This window comes from Festucalex cinctus, chromosome 3 (genome assembly GCF_051991245.1).
Source record: "Festucalex cinctus isolate MCC-2025b chromosome 3, RoL_Fcin_1.0, whole genome shotgun sequence".
In the NCBI taxonomy this organism is placed as follows: Eukaryota; Metazoa; Chordata; class Actinopteri; order Syngnathiformes; family Syngnathidae; genus Festucalex; species Festucalex cinctus.
Window position 1 is genome coordinate 5001921 of NC_135413.1, and position 19416 is coordinate 5021336.

Consider the following 19416-nt stretch of genomic DNA (forward strand, 5'->3'; position numbering starts at 1 on the left):
AAGGCATAAAAGAAAATATTTATAAAGTAGCTATAAAATGTCCAAAAACAAAAGAAAAAGTTCTGAAAATGACCATACAATGTCAACAAAATTGCCCAAAAAAGTGAGAGCATTTATTTACGAAAAAAGCCAGGAAAGAAAACGCTCAATAAGTAACCATAAAATGTCCAAAATCAAAAAAAGAAATCCCGAAAATTACCATAAAATGTCCACAGATTTGCTAAAAATTTCAGAAATTGCTAGCAAAAGAGAGAAAAAAATGTCAAAAAATAACCATAACTTGTCCAAAAATGGAAGAAGAGAGGCTGAAAATTAGCATAACGTCCATAAAATTGCTAAAAATGTCAGCAATTTGAAAATCTAAACTATACTCAACAAAAATATAAACGCAACACTTTTGTTTTTGCTCCCATTTTTAATGAGATCAACTCAAATATCTAAATATTCTTCCAAATACACAATATCACCATTTCTCTCAAATATTATTTACAAACCAGCCTAAATCCGCGATAGTGAGCACCTCTCCTTTGCCGAGATAATCCAACCAATCTCACGGATGTGCCATATCAAGATGCTGATTAGACACTATGGTTAGTGCACAGGTGTGCCCTACACTACCCACAATAAAAGGACACTGATAGGTGCAGTTTTGTTTTATTGGGGTGGGAAATCAGTCAGTAGTTAGTGACCAATCAATACTGTCAGGACTGACTTGTTTTTTTGAGTTTGGGTTTTGAATTTGCTCAAACTTGAGTTGATTATATCTGTGGTGAGTGCAAATCATGAGGTCATAGCTGCACCTTTTTGTTTCATCATTAGCATTGAAAGATCCCCTAATTGGCATGCACAATAAGTAGGTTAGAAAAACTGAGCGTCTGACAGTCTTGCTTTGGCAGCCCTGACATGATGGGTGATCCAGAGCTGCTGTATGACATGAAGGGGGAAGAGCTGAAACCTCTGATCTCTCCTGAGGGACTAGAACAACTTCAGAACAAATATGTGACGAGCGTTCGGGTGAGTATGTGAAATATATGCATTTGCAAAATCAGTTGTTTTATTCAATGAAATTTGAATATAGAAATATTCATCTGGGTCTACAGTCCTTACTTTCCTCTGTTCAATAAAATGCATGGTAGGAGCCACTCATAGCTTTCTGGTCATTCTTGCTACTGTAGAAGAGTATGTCTGAATGGATGCAGAAAGCTCTGCAGGTGGAACTGCAAGACTGGAATAGGGATCAGGAGCCAGATACAGACCATGAAGGTTTCTACCAGACCAGTCTACCAACCATCATCACTCAGGTAAGCGACCTTTACTTGCAAGTGTACAGTTAAACACAGTCCAACCTACAAAATGTCAAATCCTTGTCATGATTTTCTACACTCGCTAGTCCCTGATACTGTCAAAAACTGGCTGTTTTTGGGTTGTTATTATTCGGCTATCGGAGGACCAAAAGATGTGCTGCTCTCTGACCAACCGAAAAGCTTCCATTTTAACTTGCTTATTCAAAAGACATTCTCCCAGAGCCTTTGTGGCTTTTCCATGTGCATAATTGGATAATTCCTGTTTATCAGTTTCCCGTTATTTCAGTGATCATTGTGACAATTTCAGTTTAGTTATGTTCTCGAGCTGCATCTGGCATGAGTAAAGCTTACATAGAAATTTACAGATACACACGACAGAGGGCAGCTCAACAAATCCTATCTATTTTTTTTTTTTTAATGGAAGCAATTTGATGGAGCGTGGATCCATCACCTTTAATGTCAAAATGACAGCATGAAAACAAATTTTTTAACTCAAGTGTCATGGATTAAACAAATGTAGAATCATTTTAAAACTATTTATTCTGTCAGTTTCTTGTTGATCGAAATGTGTCAATGCCTTATATAGACAGTCCTCCTTCAAATGTGAAAGGTACACTGAACAAAGTTCAAGTCACCGTCAAGGACTATGTTCAGGTGTGGGTAAAAAATAGTGATAATGAGCAATAAAATATTAATTTTAATAAATTCATTCATTCATATATTCAGGAAATTATGTCCTCCGTTGTCAGTTGTCATTTTTTTGCGTCAAGATGAGGTTTAATTTAAAGTACCGTTTATTTCAATAATGCCATTAATTTAAAGAGTTGCATTTATCGTACAAAAGTAAATGCATTTTGATACTATATTTGAAATTCTTACTTCACTATGTACCTCTCCCTGGTGCAGTCAGTTATTCAAAATATTTACCAGGCTTTAACACATGGTGGCACAAATTATTTTGTACTTGCTTCCTCTTGTGATAAATACCATAGAAAAAAATCTCTGTGTGGCCAGATTACTTTGTAGAAATCTGCTGAGTATTCAAGAATTACGTGAGCAAAAGGGTACCCCAAGGAGAAGTCAACCCAAAAATGTTCTTTACGAAAATATGCTGAAGGTATGTAGCCCCACTAGTCTAAACACGGCAGTGTGATTAATACTGTGTTTGTGGAATATGAGTTAAAATGTAATATTTGCTCGTATGTATCCCCACTCGTCTAAACACGGGCTCAGGTAACGAGCAATCACAGCCCACCTCTTTTCTGAAGCTGAGCAGTGATTGGTCGTTACCTGAGCCCTGAGCTACATTGAGGTCATCTTCAGTCGGCAGTGAATGGCAAAATGGCCGCCCCCTGAGATGGATAAAACTGGGTGGATTTTGCTGCTTATTTGTTATTCCACAAGCACAATATTAATCAGAAGGCAGTGTTTTGGCTAGTGGGGGCACATACAACAAATTTTTGTCAAGAAATTTTTGGGGTTGATGTCCTCTTTAAGTGGCAAAATCCGCCCCTATTGACTTGAGCCCCTTTGTGGTATGTTATGGAACTTTTTGAAACTTTTTTTTTTTTTCAGCCGCCAATAGCTCACAGAATTTCAATTTTATTTTTAGAAGTTTTCAAAATTCCTCCAAAATGTCCTTGTTTGCACGAAATGGCTTAAAAGTGGATGGTGCAGTGGTGTTGTGATTTGTCGGTGAGTGAATTATGTTTGTCTTGTGTGCGAGATGTTGGAGGAAAATGCCCGTGTGGCCCTAATGATTGGAGAACCACTCAGAAACCAAACGATACAAATGGGGCTGTGTGAGATGGAGAACCTTCTGAACAGGTTTGTCTTTGTTGTGCTAATATTTCACAACAAATCTCATTTTATTCTCTGCTGTGGCTCATTTAAACGTACTTAAAAAGTGAGTCCATTGTTCAAATACTTTTGAAGGGATTTTGTGTCCTATTAATTTTTCTTCAAATGAATTTATAGATTTCGAGAAGCTCTGGTGGAATTTGGGAAAGAGTGCCGCAGCAATCCAATTAAGAGCAAAAGCAAGTTCTACCTCCACTATCTGCTCGCCTCCATTAGCAACTGTATCATTCTCAAGTAAGAACACCTCCACATGCATAAATTTAAACTCGAATTTCTGAGAATTTGAACTTTGAATAATGAATAATTTTTAAATCATGCTTAGAATTGTGTGTTTCTGTGGTTGAGAAATGCTAATGAATTTGCCAACTAGAACATGGAGTTACAGTTTTTCACGATTGTCAACACACGTTTCTCAATACAATAACGGATTTCTCAATACCGCACACACAAAATGCTAAACCTGACACTCCCTTTGCAAATCTCTACGTTGTGTTCACAAAATGGAACTCATGTCATTATGAAATATTTAATCAAAATAAGATATTTGTTACATGTTAAAGAATGGCGCAACACTTTTCATGGTGGTGTTGGCACCTCATTTTGAAGTTTGATGGCCATATTGCATAGTTGTCTGGTGTTTGTCAAAGGGATAGTTGTTTCAAGGGGCCTTTTTGTTTATTGAATTTTGGCACTTGTGGGCTTCCATAGATTCTGTCCTCTTTCATCTAAAAACTGCTTCAAACATCAAACATCAAAGCGTATGTAGGGATGGAAGAATGTTGATTTGTTGTGACTGTATTGTATTGGTGTTAATGTTTTATTAGGGCCGAGCAGCGACCGCTGCGAGGTCCCTATTGTTCCTGAAGGAATTCTTGTTAGGGCCCGAGCAGCGGCGGCGGCGGTGCCGCTGCGAGGCCCTATTGTTTTTCAAGGAATTCTTATTAGGGCCCGAGCAGCGACCGCTGCGAGGTCCCTATTGTTTTTGTAAAAATTATTATTATTATTATTATTAGGGCCCGAGCAGCGACCGCTGCGAGGTCCCTCTTGTTTTTGTAAGAATTATTAGGGCCCGAGCAGCGACCGCTGCGAGGTCCCTATTGTTTTTGTAAAAAATTTTCTTCTTCTTCTTCTTCTTCTTCTTCTTCTTCTTCTTCTTCTTCTTCTTCTTCTTCTTCTTTATTCTCCGCAAACGATCCCGATTTTGGGTACCTAAACATTCACGAAAACTCACCGAACTTTGCACACTCCTCAGGCCCGGCGAAAAATTTGATATTATGAAGTCGTCATAACAACGCGACTCTATAGCGCCCCCTAGCGTAGAAAAATAAAAACCAAGCCCGGAACGTTTGAGCTAGAGCAACGAAAATTGGCAGGCACGTGTAGCACCCGGAGATGCACAAAAAAAAGTCTATTGGGACCATGTAGCTAAAATGTACAGGAAATGAGCTATGAATTTTTTAATGTCCAATTTTGGCCTATTTTGGCACATTCACTGTGGTCATGGTTTTTCCCCCTCTGCAAAAATCCAATTAACTTCAAACTTGGCATTTATCATCTTAATACCTGAGAGAACAACTGGGCAAAACATCTTGCCTTTTTGAAATACTATATGACGGGGGCGGGGCATCAAATATTGCCTTTAAAATTTCATTTGTCCAGAAAGAGCAAATGCTTAATAACTCCCATGTTCAAGCTCCAAAAAATCTCAAACTTCTCAGGCAATGTAATAGTCACGGCCTGAAAACATCTATATGATAAAATTCAGTTATACATGTAGCGCCACCTAGTGGTAACAATAAATGTCATACTTTACGTTTTTAGATACTGCGCTGAGCTCGTTGAAGGGATCCAGTTGAAAATTGGTCAGAAAAGCCTTAAGATGTTGATCATGCCCCACACCAAATATTGTAACTTTTTGCCAAAGGGCGTGGCCGCTACGGGGACGCAAATTTTGAAGATTTTTTGTGACAATAAAAGCTGCATTAACTTGACCGAGATGATCCTATCTTCTCAAAATTTCACACAATCGATGAGAGTCCAGCCCTAAAGACATCTACGAACTTATATTTCATCTTACTGATAGCGCCACCTAGTGGCAATTTTTTTCTTACGAATTTTCTTCTACGTTTTTCTCCAAACACGTGAACTGGACCGACCTCATATTTGCTCAGATGAGGGTTTCGGCCTTCACGGTGTCACAACACGAAGTTTGTGAGTTTTCGCGAATTGCTGTGGGCGTGGCTAAGCGCTGTTCGCCAAGAAAACAACGCCAGTTTTGAGGGTCTAAACATGCACAGAAACTCATGAAATTTGGCACACACATCTGGCCTTGTACAATAAGCAGTATTTTATTGTTGATTGTGCTATTTTTGAAAAAAAGACTCAATAGCGCCCCCTAGAAATTTGTAACGAAGCAGCCCCGGTTGTACGTTTAAGCAAGAACGACAAATATTTTTAGGTGTATGAGGGAGCCCAAGACCTACAAAAAAGTCTCTTAGAACCATAGGCTAAAATGAACAGGAAGTGAGCTACGAATTTTTGAATGTCCCATTTTTGACGATTTTTGCACATTTACAGGGGGCATACTTTTGCCCACTTCTCCTACACGTTTCATCCGACTGAGTTAAGACTTGACCTGGACCATGTCAAGACCTGTGCCAACGACAGGGGGAAAAATCTTGACTTTTCGAACTACTATATGATGAGGGCCGGGCATCAAAATTTGTGTTTCGCACTGAAAAAGGATATGCTTAATAACTCCCCGGTACATGCTCCAAAAAATCCCAAACTTGACATGTATGTTTATAGTCAAGGCCTGAAGCTATCTCTATGACAACATTCATTTATATATGCAGCGCCACCTAGCCCTTGAGGCATGAAAAAAAAAATACCCCACTTACGGTATTTTTACAAAAATTGTAAACACGTTTCACAATGAAAAAGGATATGCTTGATAACTCCCCAGTACATGCTCCAAAAAATCCCAAACTTGACATGTATGTTTATCGTCAAGGCCTGAAGCTATCTCTATGACAACATTCAGTTATATATGCAGCGCCACCTAGCCCTTGAGGCATAAAAAAAAAATACCCCACATACGGTATTTTGTACAAAAAATGTAAACTCATTCTAAGTGTGATAACTAAGTCATTTATGAATATTATTTTAGTTTCCACCCCTCAAAATGTTCACTGGCATCAGACTTATCCAAACATATATATATTTTTATTTATTTTTGATAGCCTCTATGGACATTAAAAGCAATATCGTGAATGAAGGATATGCTTAATAACTGCACGGTACATGCTCCAAAAAAAATCCCACACTTGACATGTATGCTTATAATCAAGGCCTGAAGGTATCTCTATACAACATTCAGTTATAAATACAGCGCCACCTAGCCCTTGAGGCTTAATAAAAAATAAAAAAAATACCCCACATACGGTATTTTGTACAAAAAATGTACACTCATTCTAAGTGTGATAACTAAGTCATTTATGAATATTCTTTTAGTTTCCACCACTCAAATTGTTCACTGGCTTCACACCGATCCAAACGTATGTACGTTTCCATTTTTTTTTATTCATTTTTGATTGCCCCTTTGGACAATAAAAGTAACATTGTGCAATGAGTACAACGAGCGATGATGTGTATATACACTTTTACAAAAAATACCAATCAGGGCAACTCATTGCCTAAAAATAAAAAAGGACGCTGATTTTTGCAGGTCTTAACAATCACCAAAACCCGTTGAGCTTGACACACACACTGGCAAAAAAATATTCTACATCTAAACGTTTATTATGCCATTTTCAAAGAAATTTTGCTTCCAATATGCCAGTACCCCAACGTGCAAGTACCCCAACGTGCAAGGACCCCAACGTGGCCCGGGCTGCGAGGGCCCTTTATAGCTGCTCGCAGCTCTAGTTTTCTTTTGTCTTTCTGTAAAGCACTTTGTGACAGTTCAAGCTGTTTGAAAGCGCTTTATAAATAAACATGAGTTGAGTTTAGTTTTCATTTGCAACACACAGTCGTATTTTCCAATGACATCGCATTCATTGAGCACACACAACTAAGCTTTTGCTGCACACTACCAAATATTTACAGCACATTGTAGTGCAAAATTGAAAACACAATTTGTAAAATGGATCACACCATATGAATGACAATGATTCTGGAAAATAAGATATTTCTCCATTTGTAAAAATGACTCAGTGTAGCTTAATTTTTTTCATCAAACAAACTTAAAACAGCACACAAATATGCAGCCAAAATGTTTTATTTTTGTACATGATTGAGATCTAATCATGATCAAGCATCATGATGCCTTCGGTTTCTGTCAGGCCAAAGGGCCTCGTCCACCTCACAGGTGTTCTCCCTATATCCGGTGGAAACTCATATTGTCCCAGATGACAACATAATTTCAGTAAATCTTTATGGATCATCAATGTGATCTGGTGGAACAAGTTGTTCGTGGAGGTGATCAAGGAAGGCCAGCAGCAAGACCCTCAGACCAGCCTTCCTCATGCTCAAACCATGGTTCAGCACATGGTCTATCACAGTGGCCTGAAAATCATTGGATATAATAGTTCTCCGTCTTCTTACTCCTCCTCCAGTTCTCCTCTCTGCTGCTCCTCTCTGTCCTTCTCCTGCTCCTCTGTCCTGCTCCATTCACCAAACACAAAGGAGGAGGCTCAAGACACTTATATACTGCAGTCCTGATTGCTAATTGCTCACCAGATTGGAATGTGTTGAGTTTTGAACACTTGTGTGTTATAGGTTGATACCACTGAGATGTCACATGAAAAGTGTGTGTAATGTGCAATTGACTGCAGAGTGTATTGTCGGTTGAAGCCTTGAGCTTTTACATGAGAGGTGTGTGCAATAACTGAGAATTGTGCTTAGACAACAAGGTGATTTGCAATTGGTGTCAGAGTGTAAAGAAGGAAAGTCAGAGTCTAAGGGAGTCATAAGGGAGTGTCAAGTAGTGACAATTCGGGTCAAGCGATTGGTACATGAAGTTAAGGTTGTGCCAATTGTGCCAAAGTTACATTTCTGTGTGTTAACAATCGTGAAAAAACTGTAAATACAACCCTCCTGCTGCCAAAAGAATTTAAAAAAAATGGTGTATGTGTGATAAAGGAGAATGATGAAAGATGTTATAAATAGATGGAAAGTGCAATTTTTTATATTCTGGACAGCATAGTAAAATAAATTCCTATATCTTCACTTACCTGCAGACACCTCAATCCTGGGGTTAATCACACAGTCCACTGTAATAGAAGCCTATATGTGCCCATGTGTATTCTTAGGGTCATATTCACTAAGAATGCGCTGTGTCCGGTAATAGCGCGAAATATTGCACCACAACTGCACCCGCAGTCTGCGCCCAGTTACCCACCTATTCACTAAGGATATTGCTCTAATGATATACCAGCGCAAACACGCCCACAAAACTGACAGCTTGGAGCAAATTTGCACCTGATTTACCACACTTGGCAATGGATTTGCGCCAAGAACATGGTTGTTATAGTAACAGTTGCGAGAAAGATGACATTATCAGAAAGCGAGCTTGGATCGAGACTAAGCGTTTATAGCGCCATTAAGCTGTACAGAGCAGAGAGGACGACAACGGCGTCATTCATTCATAAAGTACAATTTATTGGTGTGACCGTTTTTTAAAAATATATTTTCAGAGGTTGGCGTGGGCGTACAGTATGCATCTGGCACGTAAAAATGATCGGAAAATGCCTCCCGGCCATTGCCGATCAGCCCAGGTTATGTTATGTATCCTAAAACAAACATATAAAAATTTCCCCCTCCCTCGCTCTCTCTCTCCTCTCTGCGTGATCAGCCAGAGAGCGACGTGCCATGCACTGCTGTTATGATCCCGGGATCGAGGTTGCGGCAGGTAAATACATGCTTTCCAAAAACGTTATTTGCGTCACGCAAACGCGGTGTGGCTATTTGCGCTGGCGTTAGTGAATTAGACGCGGCATATCAATGAGTCTCATTTGCATTGGGGAGGGCATATTTTGCGTCAAATGTATGTAAATTACCTAATTTACATACGTACAAATAACACTGGCGCACCGTGGCGCTTTCTGGTTGGCAGCGCACTTAGTGACGGATTTCCCCATCTGCGCGTGTTTAAGTGAATTAGGCGCTCCCGGATTGCTCCTTTTTTGAACGGTTAGCGCCGTGCAAAGGCGACCCAAACCTTTAGTGGATAGGGCCCTCAGTGTACACATATAAATAACAGTTTTTGTTTTTGAGTTTATAATAATGTAACTTAATAAAAGTTAATTTGAAAAAATCAAATTGTTGTGACAAACAGCGCAAATTGAAAGTTTACTCTACTAAATTGAACAGGTTTTATATAACCTGTATACGACGTAGGTTACATTAATGGTTGGAATGTAACGATGTTGTGATATTGCGATATTAAAATTACCACAATATCGCCATCATCATGTCACAATAATCAAAACAGCATATCTGTTAAAAAGGCGAGGTTGTATTCCATGTGTGCAGTTCTAGCATCCTCTGGTGGTCAGTTTATTAGTGCAGGTTAATTTTAATTAGGCATATTTTGTTTAGGGATGTAACGATAAGGGCAACGTCGTGATATCGTGATATTTAAACTGCCACAATATCGTTGTCGTCATGTTCACAATTTTGAAAAGGAACACATCTGATAAAAGGTCATGTTGATTTCCATTTGTGCAGTTCTAGCACCCTCTAGTGGCTAGTTTATTAGTACAATTTAATTTTTATTAGGGATTTTTTGGCCTTCTATGTTCAAAATCTATGCTAATTGTCAGATGAAGGGGAACCTAATTTGCTTGTAAAGCGATCAATGTGTGCTTGCATTAGCAAGTAAGTGCCTGGTGCCCGGAAGAGGGAACACATAACCCCTATCCTGGCCTCTCTTCACTGGCTGGCCGTGAAATTTAGAATCCATTTTAAGATTATTCTATTTGTTTTCAAATCTCTCAATGGTCTTGCCCCACCTTATCTCGCCGAGCTATTGCACCCCTCCACACCTGCCCGGTGCCTCAGATCAGCAGACCAGACTCAATTGGAGGTACTGAGGGCTAAGCGGAGGCTTAGAGGAGATCGAGCCTTTGCTGTTGCCGGTCCCTCCCTTTGGAACGACCTACCACTAAATATTAGGCAGTTGTTCACTGATGTATAATGTACTTATTAAAAAAAAAAAAAAAAAAAAAAAAAAAAAAAAAAAAAAAAAAAAAACCTGTATTCACACTTCAAAATGTTTGCTTTGTTCTTTTTTACTGCAAAACTGATGTTTATGTACAGCACTTTGTATACAGCAACGCCTTTTCTTAAAGCGCTTTATAAATAAAGTTGAGTTGAGTTGAGTTATTATATACAAAAACACAATATTGTGTTTTGTTTTGTTTTTTTTGTTTTTTTTAAATACAGTATCATGAGTTTCTATACATATCGTGAGCTTTTTTTTATATATATATATCGCCAGTCTGCCCACAACATAATTGTCGTACCGTGGGGTTAACATCGTGATATTTATCCCATCGTGGCGTCTGGGTATCGCTACAATCCTAAATAATGGTAGAAAACGTTTTTAAATGATTTATCTTGGTCTGTTTTTCTTTAAATCAAAAAAGCCTGGCATTTGAACAGGTGTGTTGATAGAACATGTCAAATGTAATACTGAACATTCTCATTACTCTATAGTTTCAGTTCAGGTTTATGGAAAACATTGTCAAATGTTTCTCTAATATTTGCTCCAGAAAGTCTACAGAGAGCCTTCAGCAGCAACAGTCTTTCTTCAAAACAGGCCAGTTTTCACGGGCTCCTCCCAACCCACTGGCAGCTCTGGATCGAGCAGTACGGAGGGCTTGTCGTATAGTCATGGATCAGCTCCTGCTGGACGTAAAGCCATTCCTCACTGGCCTACTGACACGACCCTGGCTGCTCCAGGGAGAGCCCACTCCGAAACTCTGCCACATCCTGGAGTATCATCTGGAACTGTACAGCCACGTTCAGCCGCCTTGCCGACAGGTCGAGTAGCTATTGCTCTGACTTAGTACTTGACTAAAAACTTTGTGAAATAAAATAGTATAGTGATCCATTTATGGAGTGCATCGGTATTAAATGTACTGTTGCTGTGTGCATGTACAGTGTCTGCAGGAGGAAGCCCAGTGGTTAATGGTGGTGGAGTATGTCAAAGCGTTGATGCAGAAGAAGCTGGTATGCCGCAGCATTGAGGAAAGGAGGAAATTCACTCAGCAGATGGTCAAGGATGAACAGCAGTTTAGAGACATTTTCCATGGTCTGGTCAGTTAAATCGTCGTATACTGTTATTTGTGATGTGGCCATTTTCATGTTATGCCTCATTTACAAAGTGACAATGCAATGGTAGATAGCAAGCTATTCGAAATAACCTGATTCCAGTGAAGGTAAGACGTGTGAAATGTACGTAAATAAACACAGCGTACAGTAATCCCCCCTTCATCATGGTGGTTCTGTTTCAGACCATTCCCGCAATATGTAATCTGCAATGTAGAAATAAACTTGTCAAAAACTCCCATGGCACATTTTTAGAGCATTTATGGTAGTTCATTTTTGAAATCTTTAAACAAATAATACAAATGCATTTAAACACAAATAATTTATTAAGCAAGAGCAAGGCGTGGACAACAAACATATTGTACAGTACAGTGTAACAGTGTACCGATCCTTATGTGGTTACAGTACTGTAAATAATCCAGTTTGTTTTTTGTTTTTTTTCAAACTAACAAACTTAACATCTCACAATGAATCAATCTTTAGCCATGGCCAAAGATATACATTGGACCTACTACGTGTCGCTTTCTGTAGTGTTTAAAGTAGTGCTGTCAAAGTTAAAGCGTTAACTAATTAATTAGTCACAAAAAATTATCGCATTAACCATTGTATTTCCACAGATTAATCACACTATTAATTTTGACCGCAGATGATCCTTTTTAGCTGACAGGAGATGGTTATGTTAAAGGTAGCTGTTGGAATTTGAGCAATAAACTACATGCATTAAAGTAAAGCATTTAATAAATGTTTACATATGCCGTAGGTCATTTTTTTCCCTTTTAAATTATGCAAATAATTAATTGATTAGAAAAAGAAGGATGAGCGTGTGTAGTGAATATAAATTTTTGAAGACATCCTCGTAACATTAAATGTCTAAAAAATTAACACATAACAGGTACGCTTCAAATTTAGCGGGCAAAATATGTTGGGGAAAAAAAGCATTTTTAAGTCAGTGATTAATCATGATTAATCAAAATTCTAAGATGTGATTAATCTGATTAAAAAAATGTCATCGTTTGACAGCTCTAGTTTAAAGGCAAAATTACAGAAGATGACATTAAATTGTATAGCTATGCTGTGTAGATGACTTTGGGGTAGTCTTATTTTTTTGTCAGCCATTTTTAAAGTTAGTCTTAGTTTCAGTCCGGTTTCAGTCAGGGTTGTTAGTTTTTCTCAAAATCAACCTCATCCTAATTTAATATAGTCAACTTTTAGTTGACTATAAATGTAGCATTTTAGTCATTATTTTAGTCGAAGAACATATGATTTTATTTATCTAGTTTTAGTCAACAAAAACTGTCGATGTTTTAGTCAGGACAATTATTTTACCCCTGTATATTTTTTTAAAAATTTTTGTCAGCAGATTACGTTGAACATTTCGGAGCTAAAACTATTTCACATAAAATTTCCTCTCATCTTTTTGATGAACAACTTGACACACAATTACAGTAGGCTATGTTAACAAGGCTCCATGCTATGCGTTACAGTTTAGTTAGCGGTCAGATTAACATTATTGTTGGAACGTTATAGCCGTTGAATTGTTATGTACCGTATTTTCCGCATTATAAGGCGCACCTTCAATGAATGACATATTTTAAAATGTTTTCCATATATAAGGCGCTACAGTAGAGGCTGGGTTACGTTATACATCCATTAGATGGCGCTGCGCTAAAGGGAATGTCAACAAAACAGTCAGATAGGTCAGTCAAACTTTATTTTTTTGCTGCCTCTTGGCCAGGACTCCCTTGAAAAAGAGGTTTTTAATCTCAACGGGACTATCCTGGTTAAATAAAGATTAAATAAAAAATAAAAAATAAAAAATTAATAGATTACAAACCAGCTTTCTGACAACTCCATTCACTCCCAAAATGAATAAACAGCTGTTTTATTATTTTCTCTGAGGTAAAGTATTAGTATTAGCTAGCGATCCAAGATGGCGGGATCTTCTGCGCATGCGCATCACCAATCGTGCAGGGTCACCGATAGCGTCTTGACAGCGAGACCTATTGTGGCTCAATATTGATCCATATATAAGGCGCACCGGATTATAAGGCGCAGGGTCAGCTTTTGAAAAAAAATGAAGGCTCTTAGTTGGGCTTTAAAGTACGGAAAATACTGTAATTTACGTATTAACTATAATTTCCTCTTCTTTTTTCTTTCCTTTTTTTAACTTTCACCGTAAATCCACTTCATGTCTGTCCCATGTTTGTTGTGTCACTAGCTGCAGATATGAAACGGGGTGTGTCACATCATGACAGTATCACAGTGACAGATTAGCAGAGACAGGATTTTACAGAACCATATAATTTTAGTCTCGTTTTTGTTCATATTCATGAACTAAAATGTCCATGGATTTTAATCCAGTCTTTAAGTGAAGTACATTTCATTAGTTGACAAAAATGCATACGGATTTAGTCCCGGTTATTGTTTATTAGTTAGGGTTCTAGTCAAGTCTAGTCTAATTTTAGTCTGGTGAAAAATATGTGTTGACGAAATTAGTTTTGTTTAGTGTACATTGATGAAATCAACACTACTTCTGGGTTATATTTCTCTCTTCTTCTTGGTCTTACTCCTGACTTTTAAAGGAAAGCGATGGCTTACTATCTGAAGCGAAACCACTGACCCTACTTCTAGTCTTGGCTGACTTCATCAAACTCAAAGACCCCAGCATGCTGCCTCTTGAGGTGTCTGGACTTGCAACAAAATATCCCGACATCAGGTCAGCAAAACCTGCTTTTGAAAACCATGGTTAGAGACAAAAGAAGAAGAAAAAAAAAACAAAGTGTGAATGTTAAGAAAAGCTACTACATGGATTATGTCTCTTGACTGTCCAGTGAAGAGCATGTGTCTGTGTTGCTGGACATCCGTGGTGACATCTCCAAGGACATAAGAGGCTCGGTACTGGAGCTGCTGCAACAGACTGCCGCCCCTCTGCCAGCTGGTTACCGCCCAATTTTCACAGATATCCAGGTGCCTCCTTCAACCATGGCCTTCTGCCTGCCAACTGCCAAATGTACATGATGACCGATTTTTGCACCTGTAGACTCTGAATAGAGAAAGGAACCATCCTAAAATGCACATCTGTGTGTACTGTTATATATCACACATACTTTTTCAACAAGCTGTTTTTGATTTACAGTCCTTCCCAGCTCCTCAGGGTCAAAACAATGTTTCTCATTATCAAGAAAGAACACAGCATACGGTCTTGTGAACTCGCTAAGTATGGTTTTGCTAAGAATGTACCCAGGGCCGCCTAGGGCGCCATCTTGTGGAGGGGGCGCCAAATTGCAGAAAGGAAAAAAAATAAAATTTAAAAAACACAAACACAAAAAGCCCTCCCCCCCTCTCGTGTTTTCTAACATAAAATGTGTTATATAGCAAATATATTTTATTAAGTTCCTTTTTTTTATTACTTCTATTTCAAATAAATGACTGTGAGTTCACGACCTGCTGTCCTGGCGCCCTGAACCTGACCCGCTGCTGCCGATTACAATGAATGAAAGGTCGGGGGAGGGGTCGTATATCATCTCAGAGTGTAGTGGCAGCACTTTAGAAAGATAGATAGATGGTTGGCACACTTGTGTTGTTTATACATTGACATCGACAACAATGAAAAGGTCCAAGCCTTCAGGTGCTGCATTAACTCTTTGACTGCCAAAAAAAAACAACGGTGCCAGCATTTTCACTCAATTTCAAAGCAAACAGAACATTGTACAGTATGACTACATAAACATGGTGGACACCATATGAAAGATTGGATTCAATTCTTTCATGAGAAAAAAAAAAAGCATGTTTCTACCTTATTCCGTTCTTTAGTAATCACCATTTGAAATTAGGTCATTTGAGTGACAAAAGCGAAAACACAAAAATATTGAGAAAAACAAAAGCTTTTTGTGAAAATATACATTTTTTTGCACAACAGGGACTTTGACACTAATATTTTTTGTTTAAAGACAAGGCAGCGCTGCACAGGACGTTGCGCTGCCCATTGAGAGAAAAAACAACGTAATAAACGTAAATTAACGTTTTTGGCTGGATTCGTTAGGATTTTAGAATACGTCATTAAACGTTTTTGGCGGTCAAAGAGTTAAGAAAGCGGCGAAAGGAGGAGGAGGAAAAACGGGCCCAGGGTAGAGGTATGTATGTCAGTCAATCATCATTGTTTATAAAATAAACACGAAAATAGCGTTAGCTTCTTAGCTTGCTTGTAACTTGTTTACAATTACATCACCATTGCACCATTACATCCATGCTAGTAGCTACTTTGCACACAAGAGTGGGGCAACGCTTGCTGAGTTTAAACTAAAACAGCCAGTAAGTCCAGATACCTGCAAATGGATTTGCACAAGTCATTGTTTCACATAACCACATTAATTTATTAATTTATTGAAAATAAGAATTATGTGCTGGTTTAATGTAAAAATCTATATAGTAAATGCATTTTTTTTAACGAGATGCACTGAGAAAATATTTGCAGCCACAACAAGCACCTGCAGAAGCTGTGGTAAACAATCCTTCAGTGTCATCTTCACCAAAGGCTACTGAATGTAAGTGCATGAATGGTGCATTTAATACAAACAGCCATAATTTTTTACATTGTATTCTATCATAATGCAAATGGATTTGTTTTCCCTGCTTTAACACCAAAATAATTTGAAGTGATGTATTTTGTTTAATGTACAGCTGAAGCAACAGCCAGTCAAGCACCAATCAGCAGTACTTTGAGTGACACAAAGCTCGATCTTCTAGATCCAGGTGACTATTTCAGTTATATCAGCTATTGCTGCATCATGTACAGTGCTCAGCATATATGAGTATACCCCCTTTGAAAAATTTAAAGATTTTGTTCAATATCTCCCCGCTACCGTTGTGAGGAATAAGCGGTCAAGAAAATGGATGGATGGATGGATGGATGTTCAATATCTCAATAAACATAAGAACAATTTCCAAAATATTGACAAAATGTTTTCTGTAGAATACACACTTGACTCACATGAAAGTAAGGTTGTAATAGGATGCATAGATTACAAAATCTTCAATTTAATCAAATTAACTAATGCAAAAAAAAAATAAAAAATGCAACCCACAACAAAAACGACGACATCTAGTATTTTCTATGAACTCCATGACTGTTATGGGTAGCAACATGTCTGCTAGGCCTGGAATTAACAAGCCTTTTTCTCGGGGTCTACTTATTTGTGCAATATGTACTCTAATAAATTAAAAAAAATAAAAATAAATAAAAAAAACTCTTAGCAGAGATGCAGTCATTTCTTCCCTGGCCAAAATCCAATATGTCAAGCATGGAACTTTTAGTTTTTCTAGAGGAGAAAAAAAACTTAGAGAAATCTATCCCAACATGTGGGTAGCACTCAGAGTGGCTGCTACCATATCAGTGACTGTAGCATCAGCTGAGCGATGCTTTTCCAAGCTTAAACTAATAAAAACTATTTAAGGTCTACCATGTCACAAGAACGGCTAACTAGACTGGCACTTATCAGCATCAATCAAGAAGTATCCAGGCAGCTATCCTTTGACCCACCAATTGATGCCTTTGCTGCAAGGAGGTCCCGGCGTGCACTATTTTAAGTATTTGCCGTTATGTTCCTAAGTTATTTAGTGAAGTTTTTTTGCACACTATTCACATAATCTGTGAATACGATATATCAAAGTTTGTATATTGATACATTTACTATTTTTTGTATCTTACACAATTATTAATGTACATAGTGAAAACATTTTGAGGTTTTAAATACTGTCATTTTTCAAAAACTGCAATAAAAAGTTGCATTGCATTATACTTCTGTTATTTTTCTTATTTTTATTTGTGGAATTTGGTGTTTATTGCGTGGTGTGCTATTAAATATAATATATCTCTATTTTTTTTTTTTTATGGGCTTGGGGGGGGGGCTATATTGTACATTTTCACCTAGGGTACCAAATCATGTAGGGCCGGCCCTGAATGTACCTTTGTAATATAGTCTCTTTGGAAATATTAAATAGGTCTTCCAAGTAGTCCTGTCACAGCAACACAAAATGTATCTTCCTTAGTGTGAGGGCTTTTTGCTTTTCAACCCATTTTGTACGACTCTTACTTACCTTTTGAGCCTTTTTTTTTTTTTTTTTTTTTATAATAAATTGAGTAATAGTCTGTTTTATTGTCTTGAGAATAGAGACTGGTCCTTCACATTCCTTTTCCCATTCAGAATATGCACCCCCCCCCCCCCCCCCCCCCCCCCCCCCCCCCCCGATACAGGCGCATGACAATAGGTCGCTTGAACATGTCGTCACTTCCGCCTCGGATTTCTCGTCGTCGCCATGCTGGGTGGCCTCCATTTACGTAGCGATTCGGTCTAACACGTATCTATCACGTTTGTTTTCTGCGTTTAAAATGGTACATTGTTGCTGCATCGTTGGCTGTTCGAACAAAGCCAAGGGGGAAAATGGTCGGTCTTTTTTCCGAATTCCGAAAATAATTAGGAACCAGGGCCTGGAGACCGAGGAGTGCGGACTCCGGAGGGAAGTCGTTACTTTGGGCTCGTGTGTGCAGCGATCACTTTGTGAGCGGTAAGCTTGTTTACCTTTATTTAATGCATGAGGATTAATAACGTTTCGACCGCCCATATATGGGCAAGTTGCTTATGTTTTGGATTCATGAGCAAGCAAGTTCGGTAGTACAAGCTGGCTAGCGGACGTTAGCCGAAAGCTAACATCGAACATTTTCACCCAAGTAGTGCCAGTGCAAAGTGTTTACTGCTGAAATTGGATGGATTAGTCTTGGGCTTTTAATGCCGATAACATGTTTTTTTGGTGGCAAAATGTAAACTTGGAAAAAAAAAAAGAGACAGAAGGGGCTGATGCAAGAAAACAGACCCCCGGGGGTGATGCAAGAAAACAGACCCCCGGTAGCCTACACATCATGCTAAAGAACTTATTCACGGCCACCCTACTGCGGTAAAATAACCAGTCTTTCCATATTTTATTTGTTTATATATTTGTTTATTTTAACAGGTCGCCCTGCGCCCGTTTTTCTGTCCAATCATCCCGACTGGGCTCCAACATTAAAGTTGGGTCCCAAGTTACAACATCTATGTCTCAGCCCAGTCGGTGCCAAGATATGAACGTGCACAGGAGAGACAAGCAAAGAAAAGACGACTCGAAGTGGCAGAGAGTTTGTTGCAGTTATGCAGCCAGATGGCTCCAGTAACCTGTACCCTCAAGTACTGCTGACATCATTGACTCTGGTATGCCACTCAGAATTCATTACATGATATATTGTATGCATGAGTGAATGTATGTGTTTGTTTGTGTGTGTACACGCACCTTATATTTTAGAGACATTTGGAAGTGTTTATAGAAATAAGTATTTGCCTGTAGCAATGTTCATACATTAAAAAATGCAACAAAATGTGTACATTTCTTTTACACTGACAAAAAAACTATACTACTTTACTATATTAAACCTATTACTGGTACCGTATTTTTTTGTGATTTTTTTCTTTATTTTTTCTTTAGGGATCTCATGCCACACCGACTTGATTGCCAATGACATGATGGAAACGAAGGCGAGCATCAAAGCATTGGAGGAGGACAACATGCGACTGTTTGTTTGGCGCTAATAAAGGCAGCGTTTATACAAATTCTATTGTTGGGTTTGTTTACAAAGCTATACATAATACAAATGACAGGATTTGACTCAATGTGCAATATGGTCCCTCTTAAAGTAATGGCATAAATCTCTATTATTTCTAAAAGCACAAAAAATGAAGTGAATAATGATTAGATGTAGTAATTTCAGGGTTAAAAATTGAACTGTTAATTAATGTAGTTTATTTTAGCACAGGTGCCTACCATCCTGAGATGACGGTATGATGTAATGTTGATGGGGTACGCAATGACCTTCATTATGCTATGTACAGAG

At 38.3% G+C, this 19416-nt stretch overlaps 1 protein-coding gene and 1 long non-coding RNA gene across 7 annotated transcripts in view; both read left to right on the forward strand.

Moving 5' to 3' along the window:
* exoc3l1 (exocyst complex component 3-like 1) overlaps positions 1 to 17290 on the forward strand; it is a 37275-nt gene extending 19985 nt beyond the window's left edge. For all 6 annotated transcript variants that reach the window (XM_077515505.1, XM_077515508.1, XM_077515507.1 and 3 more), the window contains 8 exons: positions 897 to 1014; positions 1176 to 1301; positions 3031 to 3131; positions 3282 to 3398; positions 10940 to 11210; positions 11331 to 11486; positions 14081 to 14214; positions 14330 to 17290. In XM_077515505.1, coding sequence (XP_077371631.1) covers positions 897 to 1014; positions 1176 to 1301; positions 3031 to 3131; positions 3282 to 3398; positions 10940 to 11210; positions 11331 to 11486; positions 14081 to 14214; positions 14330 to 14516 — 1210 coding nt within the window. In that variant the 3' untranslated portion in view covers positions 14517 to 17290. The remainder of the gene's footprint in view (positions 1 to 896; positions 1015 to 1175; positions 1302 to 3030; positions 3132 to 3281; positions 3399 to 10939; positions 11211 to 11330; positions 11487 to 14080; positions 14215 to 14329) is intronic.
* Positions 17291 to 17786: 496 nt separating this feature from the next.
* LOC144015483 (uncharacterized) lies at positions 17787 to 19135 on the forward strand. Its single transcript, XR_013282730.1, has 3 exons — positions 17787 to 18062; positions 18507 to 18739; positions 19011 to 19135. It is a non-coding gene; the product is annotated as an uncharacterized LOC144015483 (long non-coding RNA).
* Positions 19136 to 19416: the final 281 nt, after the last annotated feature.